This window comes from Lepidochelys kempii, chromosome 8 (genome assembly GCF_965140265.1).
Source record: "Lepidochelys kempii isolate rLepKem1 chromosome 8, rLepKem1.hap2, whole genome shotgun sequence".
NCBI classification, from domain to species: domain Eukaryota; kingdom Metazoa; phylum Chordata; order Testudines; family Cheloniidae; genus Lepidochelys; species Lepidochelys kempii.
Window position 1 is genome coordinate 37,099,696 of NC_133263.1, and position 12,969 is coordinate 37,112,664.

Consider the following 12,969-nt stretch of genomic DNA (forward strand, 5'->3'; position numbering starts at 1 on the left):
TGCCCTTAGTTTCTCAGCAAGAGACTTCAAGGAAAAAGATTCTTGTGAGGCTAGATTTATTAAACCTTCGTCAGAGTAACATCTTAATTTGACAGAGTAAGTTGACTACTGACAACAAATTTGATATTTTCTTTCCTTATTCCTGTATGTATTTTATCACAATACAAGAAATAACTTTAAATGTAGCTTCAGTGACCGTAAATATAACTTCTGGATTATTATATCTATAAAACTTAAAGGTACCAAAGTTTAAAAATATTTTAAAATTAATTGATCCTGCTGCACAACCTTAAAGGTATACTGCAATGCAAAACCAAAAACTGAGTTAAACACATTTCTGTGCTAAGTGTCCCCACTAACTAGCTCAAATTAAGTTTTCTCTAACTCTTTATAAGATTTTTCCACTTCTTTGAATTTCTCTTGGTACTTCTGATTCAGTGAAGATAACAGAGTAGAACATTGGAGCTAGGAATTTATTGCTATCCATTTTATTTGGAAAGCACTCAAATATGGTAATAGTACAAAACCCTAGGATGGGTGGAACATCACAGATAGGAGGCTCACTGGTGTATGTGCTGTCTGAGAATGATGCATGTTGGGGTATATCCAAGAAGTCAGGAAGCATTAAGGATTTCAAATGAGGAAACATTTTATTTTTCATATTGGGTAAAATTTATTTCCATTCCCAAAGAATCACACATTCAGCAATAGAAACACAGGCTAGTGGAGGCATTGAGCACACAGAGTTTGGGTTTGTTTATAATTCGAACTCTAAAGATGCACTGCTGTAGCACTTAGTGTAGACACGAACTGTGCCAATGAGAGAAGTTCTCCAGCTGGCGTAGGTAATCCACCTCCAAGAGGCAGTAGCTTCGTTTATGGAAGAATTCTTCCATTGACCTATCACTGTCTTCACTGGGGGATTCAGTTGGCTTACCTACATTGCCCAGGGGTGTTGATTTTTCACACCCCTAAGTGATGTAGCTGGGTTGACTTTGTGTAGCCCATGTGTTTGAACACTTAACTTTTGCCCTTCATTTGACCTGTAATTCTTCTTTGTTGAAAAAGAAAAATGTGTTGTACTTGTTTTCCTCAATAAGTTCTTCAAAGAAGAATAAAGAAAAAACCTGTATATACCCCATAGATATATTAATTATTTGAATCCCTTTTGATATCATTGTAAAATTTATTGTATAGGCAAACTATATTATATTAAACTATATTATATTAAAAAAACAAAAATCCAGCTATACTGTTTGAGAAGCCTAATCCTATGGGCAGGCAAAGATGAACCACTGAGAAAAGCATGTAGGTACTGTGAAGTTCTGCTAAGAAGAAGCCCAGACTTGCAGCTTCACTTCTGCAAAGTAAATTTTCCCTATGTGATATGACTCTGGGTTGTTCGTGTTTTGTTTTGTTTTTTGGAAGACCTTATAGCAGTGGGATAAATAGGTAAAACTTGGTGAAACCTCAGTAGATCAAGCCATTTTTTGCATTGTGACGCGCGCACACAAAATTTGGGAAACCAAAAAAGTCAGTGGTTCCTAAGTACTTGAAAATGGCCTGTCCAGGTAACCTAAGACTTCCCCAGAATCCCTGCTCTGAAGCAAGACAGAGCATACAAATCTTAAGTAAAAACTCCTTTGCAACTGAAGTGGGCAGAAGAGCTAGGGTAGTGGTCAAAAAAGGGCTGAACATGATCACTGTCTTCACAATGTGAAGCAGAATCTAAGTGAAGGAAAAGTTAGCTATTAAACACAGAGGTCTCAATCCTTAGCCCTGGTCCAGCCACTTTGAATTGCTGAGGGTTCTTCCTGATTTAGGGAAACCCTTGATTGGCTAAAGCAGTGTACTGCTCCATTCTCCCCTCCCTCATCCACACTCTAGGAGGAGAGGTGGGGGTAGAGCACAGGGGCATGGTATATGATTTGCCCCCTATGGTACTGCCTAATAGGACAGTAGCAGCCAGAGCAATATGGAGCAATCCTTAGGCTGCTCTAAGTTACATCTGGGGCAGTTACAGCCAAGGATCAGGGGAAGCTAAAAGGTGGCAGGTGAGGATTCAGCCTGATGCTTCCAGAAGCAAGAGAAATACAGAAAAGAGTGCTGAATGTGTTTTCTTTTGTGCAACCTTTTAATACACTTCTGCATGGACCAGCATTATTAATTCTGAATTTTGCTTGCTTTTGATTTTCACCTTAATATCTAGCTTTCGCTTTAATGTCCAGTAAAACTTCTCCTTGGATTTGCTGAAGTGCCTTGCTTAAAACAATTGATGTTTAAATACATGTGTTCATCATGACTGAGCAATTCAGCTAGTTTTCTTAAAATGATTTGAAATATTTATGCAGCTATGATTTGTATAGTGAAGTTTTTCTTGAGTTTTTCTTCAACTATATTCTGATCCAGGTAATTTGATTGTTAAATAGTCATGGCTAAAACTATCATTTGTATTTTTTTTAAATTCCAACTTTTGATGGAGAATTAGGTTAGCCTGTGTGTAATTTTTCAAGTTTTAACTCTTTAATTAAAACTGTTTTATTTTTTCAATATATTGACTATTACTATGAAAATTGGTGTCTAATAAAGTAAGCTAAAAGCTTTTCTCCCCTTTTAATTTTTTCATATTAACATTACATTTGGTATCTAAACACTTAGTCGATTTATTCTTGTAAGCCTGGTCAGTTGGATCAATCATGCAGCAGTGTGCAGTTTTTGCTGTTTCTCAAACTGAGGCTTGCCTTCTTGAGGGCTGTGATTGCTTGTAAGCACACATGGAGGTGTGAATGAGGGGGAGGGGTATTTATTTCTTGCTAGATTGGTTTTGAAGAGGGATGTTTAAATTCTTAATGTTGACCAGAGCTGCACCTGTGGTGTTCTCTCCTTGGAGAACATCAAGCAAGAAATAGGTTAATTTTTCTTCTTTCCGTACTCTTACAAATAAATGTCCATACTTAATTAAAAATAAGTGCAGGTGATTTGGTTTTGTTTTTTTACGTTTACATTGCCAGCATTCTGATATCTGAACCAAAGGGAGGAATACTATAGCATTTTGGGGCATGTGGCCTGGAAATAAAATATCAATGCAATGTAAAGTTAGTTTCCCTTCAATTTGGACAGCCTTATTTTTCACTTTGCTTTTGGAAGTTAGGTCTGTAAAAGGGTTTGTCCTGTTGCTGGGTTTATTTTGCTAACTTTTTTCTTCTTAGAGCAAATTTACTCAAACCACTCAGTAAATTACTAAAACAGCCATGTGCTGTGTCTTCTGATTTGACTTCCCTGATATCCATTGTCATGAGTGTGAGAGGGCATTTTAAGCTTAAAATAGCAGTATTACAAGGGACAATTAGGATCAGCATTTAAAATTCCAGTTATATTTGTCTTGTGCCATCTACCTAATATGGAGTGTAGGCTTTAATAATCTAGTTCATCTTAATATGGTTTGACAGATGTGCAGTTTTAGTTGCAAAGTTTTGGGTCGGGAGAGAGGGGAGGTGTGGGATAACTTCAGCATGGCATTTTTTCAAACATTTTTCATGTGCTTAGGTACATCCAAGCAGAAGTCAAGTTCCCTGCAGGTAGCAGATCAGGACCTACTGCCACCTTTTCACCCATACCAGCCTTTGGAATGCATAGTAGAAGAGACTGAAGGCAAGCTGAATGAACTTGGACAGAGAATTAGTGCTATTGAAAAAGCACAACTTAAATCATTGGAATTAATTCAAGGTGAACCTTTGAATAAGGATAAGATTGAAGAACTTAAAAAGAACAGAGAAGAACAAGTACAGAAGAAGAAGAAAATATTGAAGGAGCTGCAGAAGGTGGAAAGGCAGTTGCAGATGAAAACACAGCAGCAGTTTACCAAAGAATATTTGGAGACCAAAGGTCAGACAGACACACCACTTCCCCTGCAGCAGCAGTGCCCACACACAGGTGTCTTCCCAGAAGTGGAAGGAGATGAGGGTCTACCAGAGGAAAACTTTTCAGAGTTACCTCAGGTTGACACAATCTTGTCTAAAGATGACGAACAACAACAGTCTTCGCCACCTGCTGAACAAATAGAGTTTGTCCCTATCCAAGCATTGTCAACACCGCAGTGTAATTTTTCCAGTAACTTAGGTTATAATGGGACAGATTCTCTTGACCTTCAGAAAGTATTAGGTAATCAGCAAAATGTAGGACAGCAGCAGCAAATTGCTGGACATGGGCAGGGGCTGTTAGTTCAAGAACCAGACGGATTAATGGTTGCCACTCCAGCACAGACGCTTACCGACACTCTTGATGACCTAATAGCAGGTGGGTTAAGAAATATACATATTTTTGCATTAACTTGTGTGCTCAGTTTCCCTTTCTCTCCTCCCCTCCAAAAAGACATCTTGCGGTTTTCCAACTTGGGAATACTTGCTTAAGAATATTTAATTTCTTATTAGTGCTATTAATCTTTAGACACTTCCAAATTCTAACATGAGGTTTTTTCCCTATCTGTTTTGCCAAATTGCTGAAGACTAAGTGCTAAACTTCCTTTTATTGGAGACCTATTATAGCAGCCCCTGTGACCTCATCTTTTTTTATGATACTTTAAGGAAATCTTGTTGTGAGCAATTAGAAGTTGCCATTAGGAAATCTGAAAATGACTAGTTTTGTTTTAAGTCTTCTATAGAATTTTGCATATAACCCTACATGGATTTACTTAGTGTGGCAGTTGTCTCCAATGAAGTATGAAAACATTTTTTGTCATTTGTACTGACAAATGTACCACTATCCTTTCTGCTGGAAGCATTGAAACAGTTTAAATACAATCTAGACTCTAAATACAGATTCAAGACCATCTGTCCCTTTAGTGCTTATTTATAAAATTGACTCATGTTTTCAGATTAAATTCTAAACATCAGTTAAAGTAATATGATTACTGTTTTACAAAATTTAAAATGTGGCACGCTATAAGGGATCAAATGGTGGTGGACCCACAGGATCAATATGCTACATTGGCTGTCTGGATGAAAAGCAAAAATCAAAACATTCCTGGCCTTGCCAATAAGTGTATGAAGATACAAGTAAAGATGAATCAAGGTTTCCCCCACATAAGGTTACACTTGCTAGCCACATTCTGGAAAGAGGTATCATCTTTGTGGAGCTTGCTTCAGGTATCTAGCCGAGATTTATATTTTTTGGTGGAGGTGTGAAAGATCTAAATATGTAGCTACAATTATATTCATAGGCAGGTCAGTCCTCACTGTCCTGCTTTTAGTTTTAGTTTTTGTTTTTTTTATCCAGCATCTCTCTCACCTCTTCTCAACTCCTTTCGTCTGTCCCTTAGTCTTTATTCTCCTGTCTTTCTCTCTTCAGTTAGTCACTGTCCTATCCTCTGAATTTCATCTCAGGCTTTTCAGAAATGTCAAATAAGACTTTTTGCTAAGTCTCACAGGAACCTCCAAACTAGTAACTTGCCGAAGCTGAGTACATGTATCGGGATGGGCAGCAATTTAGCAGTCTTCCCTCAAGCTCTATTGGATATTGTGGGATAGTTGTGATAAGTGTTACAAGATCAACTTCCTCCAGATGGTGATGTATAACTTCATTCAAAGAAACTCTCTAGTATGTGAGGGAGAGAGAAATGTAGGTCCTGCTTTCTGACATTGTTGTCGTCCCTTGTCACCCCAAATCATGTTTCTGCAGAGCATTAAAGAGGAGTTAATGTACTTTTTAACAGGAGAAAACCTGCATAATTCTTAAATGTTCTTACTGAAAATTTAATGTGAAACTTCAGAGTACAGTGAAGAAAATCTTGTGTTTAATGTGTGATTCACAAGAGCTGAATTTTGGGATTGGATATTATTGCTATAACATGTTCTGTATGTATGTCGACCACAAATCTCTAAATGGATCATACAATGTACATTTAAATAGCTAGTAGTCAAATTTTAAATCACTAGCTATATGGTTTTCATTCATATAGAATGTAACTTGCAGTGATCAAATCAGTAACCGAATGAAATCTAGCTGGTTTTTATACGAACGTTACTTTGTGTATCGTACATAAAATGTTACTAAATTTTCAAAACCTATACCATAAATAGCTTAATCTTTTAACAGTGAGTTATGTTGTACTTATATTTCCTAAATTTAGTTAGCTTGAAAGTGAAATTTGAAACATACAGAATGTTTACTGTTTAAAAACCTCAATTTATTTATGACAAAGACCTAATGGATATTTTATGTCTAACTGAAAACCCTGTCATTATGTTCAGAATGTGCAGTATTTAACAGAGTGACCATGAATAGCCTACTTATTATCCATTAATTTCATAAAAACTGATTTACTAGAGTCTAACCAATTAAGATTTTTCTTAATGAAAATTAATTTATGTAAGTGAAGTTTTTACTTGTATTTCTTTAGATATTCTTAGTGCCAGTTAAATTTAGTAAAGTTCCACAAGTATGTACTGTATCTTAATAATTAATATATTTCCAATAATACAACCATGAGTGGACTTTAGAAATCCCAGCTACATATGTTGTTGCTACTGGTAGTATCCGAAATTATTGTTGCTCCACAAATGTGTATTTTCTCCTGATTTTTCATAAATGTAAGTTATACTTCCTGAAGATGATCAGGAGAGATTTTAGTTACTTTGCTCTAGTTGTCAGGAATCAACATTGTGACACATCTTTTAGTAGATTAAACCCTCAAAGTCATGGGCTCACATCTCATCATGAAGTTACATACATTTATTTAAAAATCTTAAAAGCATCTTAAAACATGTGTTCACCCTAATTTCACATTTTATCCATATTCAGGGTGCTCTTGAACACTGCACGCTGGCAAGTTTGCAGATCAGATTATGGTGCCGTTTTATATGGAAGTTGTTTTGCAGTAGAAAATATGGAAATCAAGAAGTCTTGTATACATAAACCACATTAACCGATGTTTATGTGTAATGACAATTGCTACCAAGTTCTGTGTTTCTTGAAAGCCTCCTTTTTTTTTTTTAAAGTAGCCATGATTACACTACCCCTGGTAGAACTACACCAATGATAGCAACTGTGGGAGCATTAGTGTAGAAAGGGCTTCAGCATTTTTACCACTCTGTATGGTAACCCAACTCAAAGCAGGTCTAGTTGACACAATGGTAAAAATATTGGCAGTAACTGGTGCCCTGATTACGCTAATATCTCTACTGTCACCAGTGGTAATGCAACAGTGGCAAACTTCTCAAAGGTCCCATTTAGACAAGGGCTAAGTATTGTAGCATGAACTTCCTTGAATCTCTCTCTCCAAGGAATGTCTTCATTGAGCAATTTAGATATTAAATGTCATTGTAACTTATTATTGGTCAGCCTAGTCGTTTAGTGCCTCAACTAAAGGGAGGCGCTACTGTGATTCATAGGGCAGTTGGTGTTTAGGGGAGGTTTGGAGTTGTAATTTGGAGTTGGAGGTCTAAATTTCCCTGATTACTAATTTAATCATTAAAGCTACCTACTCTGTGTATTCACCTTAATGAATTCTGTGATCTTGCGTCCCATCTGTGCTGTAGTAATTAAGCAGAATTTGGAAAGTTAAGATGAACTCATAAATTCAGAGTGAATGCCACTGAATTATCCTTAATCGTAAAGTATAAATTGAATTATTTTAATAGCTCTATAGAAAGCGCCCATCTAATTCTGAATCCTTTCACTGAAGTTGTGCTATATTAGTTGCAGGGTTTAATTGGATTTTATAAAGGTGAATGAAACTCTTATAGTTCTTCAGTGTAGACTATATTAGAATTAGTGTTTATTGCATCTTCTGAGACTAGATAGGTGAACATGGGTTGATACAAATTTCAGACTTCATTGTACATTATTCCACTGCAGTACAAATTTGGTATACCAGAGGTTTTTGTAGTTCATATTGCATGCATACATGGATAGCTTTCTCAATTAGCGACATTAAATGCAAAGCTTTTTGGTGATTTCCTTGGGACAATGATATATCCTTTTGCCAGTTTCTGTATATTATCCAATTTACTAATATTGCTCTGGTCAGTTTGTGCTGGTCAGTCACGCTTTTCATTCAAAATACAGACTTTTTTGCACCTTGCTTCTGTCTGGAATTCTTTCCCTAGAGAGATTTGGTTGGTGGACTGAATCTGAATTTATAAATGTAAACTTTCAGTTTACTGAATGCTTGTGCATTAATTCTGCAAACTTTTTTGGCTCTGAAATCCATGCTCTTGAATGATTCCACAAAATTGATGTGCTAATTTTTATTTCTGGAATCGTTGTTAAAGATGACTTCTGGGCTACTACATTATGAAATACATAACCATTTGGAATAATACTGGTCACCAGTGTAATCCAAAGTGGGAAATGTTGAAGCATAATGTGAAAAGTAACAATTATATACAAACACACTCCTATTTAAAATAACACTGGTTAAATGTTGTTCAGTCTGAACCTAGCAGACAGCTTGTCATTAGTTTTAAAAGATTAATAGATCACAATGTGGTAGATTGCTAGAACAGGATTTTAAAATAGTGTGGGGGTTTTTAATTCCAGGGAAAGCTCTTATAAAAGAGACTAGACAATACTGAAATACCACAAATTTACATTCATGGGAAAAAAACAAAGAAAATGAACCTACGTTATTAGTCATATTGTCTTTAGATACCAATCTTATTGCCAACTGTCTTTATTACAGTAATATGAGGTATATTTAGTAGTTCATAAATATAGCAGTTGAAGTCTAATTTTACCTTCATACTACAACTGTCAGATCAACCACAATCTCTCTGTTTGCCTTAGCTCCTTTTAATGTTTTAATGATTAAAACTTGGTATGGACCTTGAACAAAATGTCAGGTTATCACATCAGTTGGTTCTTACTCTGATTCCCTGTAATCGGTTTTCCCAAATTAAAAAATACCAGTAATATCATCTTTAATACCTTGTAGGATTGTTTGTTAAAGTTTTAGTGAATATTAAAGAAAATGCATTTTGAAAAAATTTAGGGCCTTCATAAACTTACGAAGATCTAAATGAAGCCCTAAAATCAGAAGTCATTCAAACTTCAGACTTATTCAGGCAACAAGCTTATTGAATATGTTGTGAATAACAGTACAGGTTGAACCTCTCTAGTCTAGCACTCTCTGGTCCGGCAACATCTGTGGTCCAGCATGATTTTATTTTATGGTTTTTATGCTTTATCTACTTATTTCCTTGTGCCAATACAGTAAAATTGTGTAACAACACTAACACTTCTTATGAAGAGAGCCGGTAACTAGGTAGAGCCAGTAACTTGGCTAGAGGCATCATAAGCATAGTTCCATTCATTCATCTCGGCGAGATAAAAATAGAGAGACCTGCTCACTACAATATTGACCTCCTGTGGTTCGGCAAATTCTCTGGTTCGGCACCAGTCATGTCCCAAGGGTGCCGGACTAGGAAGGTTCAACCTGTATTCTATAAAAGTCTTATCAGTGTGTTTTGTAGGGAAGCATCTAAAATCAGTACAATCTCAAAAGTATTATGTAGAGCCTAAATTGCATGTGGTGAAACTCTTAATTATTTTTAATTATATATATTGATAACGATATTTAGTTAATCTATATACTTTCTAATGAAATGACAGAAGTGTATCTAATCCTCTAAAATAAATTGTGTGCCTACATGTCTGTGTTTTGGAAGTAAAGTAGCAAACTTGGCTTCCATGTCACTGAGTTTTTGTGTGTTTGGGCTATTGCCCTGCACCCTGTAACTTTCCATGTCATGAATGGAACATAATGCCTACTCCAACTGAATCATGCATATTTTCTCAGAGGCCTGTTAAAGATTTGTTAAAAACAGATTTTTTTGGGAGGGACCCTCATTCTCATGGTTCAGTACCACACAAGTTTACTAAAGTGCATCAATGTAGAGCTCTTTCAAGTTCCCTGTTCCATTCATCAGGGACTAAAGATGCCAGGGCTACTTTTTTTAATGCTAGGAGTTTGCCCCAGTGTCCTTGAACAAAATCTCCCTTCCCCACATTGTTCAATTTTCTGTGCTCCACTGAATTTGCTGCTCTTCCATCTTGAAAGTTGATGTACTTCAGTGGTGCTGTGTAGTTGAAGTGCTTTTGCATCCTTCAAGAGTATGTTAAAAATATACATTTTTGTGAGGTTATAAACTGGGTTAGAAGTGATCCAGAAAAGTGTGGCTTTTTTGCTTATGAAATGCCACCAAGAAGAGAATATTTTTTCCTCCTGCTCTTGTTCCACAGTGTAGCAAAGATTTCCCTTTGCTTATAGCGGCATGTGTTTAAAAAAAAAAAGCCACTAAATCCGATTTATCCCATCGGAGCATCTGTTTTGCAGAATTCCACTTGATCTTTTGCTGCCAATTCCGATCTTTTGCCATAGCAATGTAGTTTAAGATTCACACCGTCTTTTTAATTTTTGTACAGTGTGCTGCTCCTTTACACATGATCTTAATACCATTACTGCAAAGCTGTGCCACAAGTGATAGACAAAATGGATATAATGCTACATGTTCATATTGCTGTTCCTCTGGAACACTGTAGTTTACCTAATACCATAGGTTAGAACCACACTTGGATTTAGTCATTTGAAAATTGCCCTGAACTTTCTATAGCAAATTGCTAAAATATTTCTTGGGAAATCTAATAAGGGACATAAATGACTCCTTAAGCAAGTGTTCCTTTTAGTTCAATTGATTTTGGACTTTAAACACACAATGGTGAACTATTCTCTTATTCCTGCAAAATCCTGATTGGAAGCATGGTATGGCCAGTCTTTGAGAATGAGTTTCCATGCTCTGCAAGTGAGACCTATAGCTGACCTGCTTTTCTACGGTAATGTTTACAACACTGAACATATTTGACTCTGGGTGTAATATCAGTACTAGTGTAGTTAAATCTGGTTCCATACAAAATATTTTGTTAAAATGTGTTGAGAAATACTTGTGGTATGATGGTCCTTTTTTAAAACATCTAATTGAATATAGAATTTGGCCTTAACAAGCCTACTGATTGCTATTAATATATGTTTACTATTCAATGAACTACATTATCTTCAGGATACCATCTTCATAGAGAGATTATTCTTGAGAGAGTGCAGATTACATTAACAGTTCTCATTGGTCCAATATCAGGTTTGGCAACCAGCCAACAATTGGGGCATCACAACAGGCATCCAAAAGGTTATAGGAATCTAAAATTTTGCAAATAGTAATTGCCTTTTAGCAAGTTATTGGGGAGGAAATCAATTATATCCAATATTGTAACAATCTTGGTGGTTAGAGTTGACTTGGAACTAGTGTACAGATTTTCCATTAATGCACAGAGTTTAACAGCTTTTATCCTGTGAAGAGATTCAGTTCTGGTCTTTTGATTTTGGTGGATCTGCATTAAGGTGAAACGGAATCTATTACTAAGGAGTCTTAAAAACAAATGAAATGTCTGAAGTACATTCCTCTGTGCTTTTTCCTTTTTTCCCTCCTCCCCCCCACCTCCCCCCACAAAAAAGGTAGTAAAATACCTCTTCAGAAGGATGCTATTAGCTTATATTAGGGAAAAATCAGTCCTTAGCTGGATGATTTAGTGTCTTACTGTTTTTCCAAAATATGAATCTTTTTAAATCCACTTAACCTTAGCACTTAATAGTGCTTTGACCACGTAAAGCAGTATATTACATTAATGAATCCTCAGCACCTTGCTGAGGTAGATAAGTATTAATGCAGGGGTTCTCAAACTAGGGGGTGGGACCCCTGAGGGGGGTTGCAAGATTATTACATGGGGAGGTCGCGAGCTGTCAGCCTCCACCCCAAAGCCCACTTTGCCTCCAGCATTTATAATAGTGTTAAATATATTAAAACATGTTTTTAATGTATAAGGGGGGTTGCACTCAGAGGCTTGCTATGTGAAAGGGGTCACCAGTACAAAAGTTTGAGAACCACTGTATTAATGCATATTACGTGGATGAAGCATAAGATCTTTGTATCTGGAAACTCATAATACAGACCTGGTTTGTTCACAAGGTGCTTAGCTTTTGAGGCGAAGTGAACTCCATTTGAGTCCAGGTATGAATACACTGCTGCTTTTACACTGTAACTAAACTTCATTGCTCTCCTTTGACTCATGCACTGGAATGTAAGTCCTAACACTAAACTGAATGCCTTTGGGACTGTAACTGAAAACTTCCATCTCAAAGGCTTGATTTTTTTTTAAACAAATTATCCTGGCTTTAAGAACTCAGAGTTTGGGTTCTTCTAAAATCTGCTACACTTATGAACATATCATTTGTATTTCATCTACCTATAACCAAACATCAGAATGTATTCTGACTAAATGATGGGTGTGTTCTATTGTTTCTGATCTTACTAAGATCTTTCCAGTAATTTAACTTTTATTCTGTATCATTAATTGATACTCTCTGTTTTCATTCAGTGGTTTAATTTTAAATCCTTTCCATTAGTGAAAAACTGTTCATGGTAAAACTACTGAAGTTTCTGTTTAGAAACCATTCTTATCACATTTTTGTTTCTCTTCCATCTTCCATTACTACAGAGAATATTGGCACTGAAAAAAAAATATTCCTTCTGCTTATTCCCCACCTGAATTCATCATGAACCTTTGTCATTATAATTGCTTTCATAGTATTTCTGGAGCAACATTACATGCTTTGGGTTAATTTTGCACTCTTACTGGTTAGAACAAATCAATTGTTACTCTAACTGGCCAGAGCAATTAGCATACAATACAGAAATGTTGATATCCAGATGTGGTTTTCATACCAGTTTTTTATTCTCTAGATCTTGTATTATAGATATTATAATAAAGGGTACTGAAATTTTTAATCTAGAAACAAGGCCATTAGGGAGCCTTCCTGTCAGACCCCTTCTAATTTGTTTGGATCTTTCCTTCAAAAATACCATGAACTGATGATCCATCAGTGTGCTGTGAGGCTAAGGCTGAGCTCTGACCCTAGAAAAT

General features: G+C 36.1%; 1 protein-coding gene across 9 annotated transcripts in view; it reads left to right on the forward strand.

The window, feature by feature from the left end:
- ANKHD1 (ankyrin repeat and KH domain containing 1) overlaps positions 1-12,969 on the forward strand; it is a 206,664-nt gene that overhangs the window by 153,402 nt on the left and 40,293 nt on the right. For 7 of the 9 annotated variants that reach the window (XM_073356055.1, XM_073356058.1, XM_073356056.1 and 4 more), the window contains one exon: positions 3,547-4,296. The exons of the other annotated variants lie outside the window; for them this stretch is intronic. In XM_073356055.1, the coding sequence (XP_073212156.1) occupies positions 3,547-4,296 (750 nt within the window). The remainder of the gene's footprint in view (positions 1-3,546; positions 4,297-12,969) is intronic. 9 annotated transcript variants of the gene reach the window in all.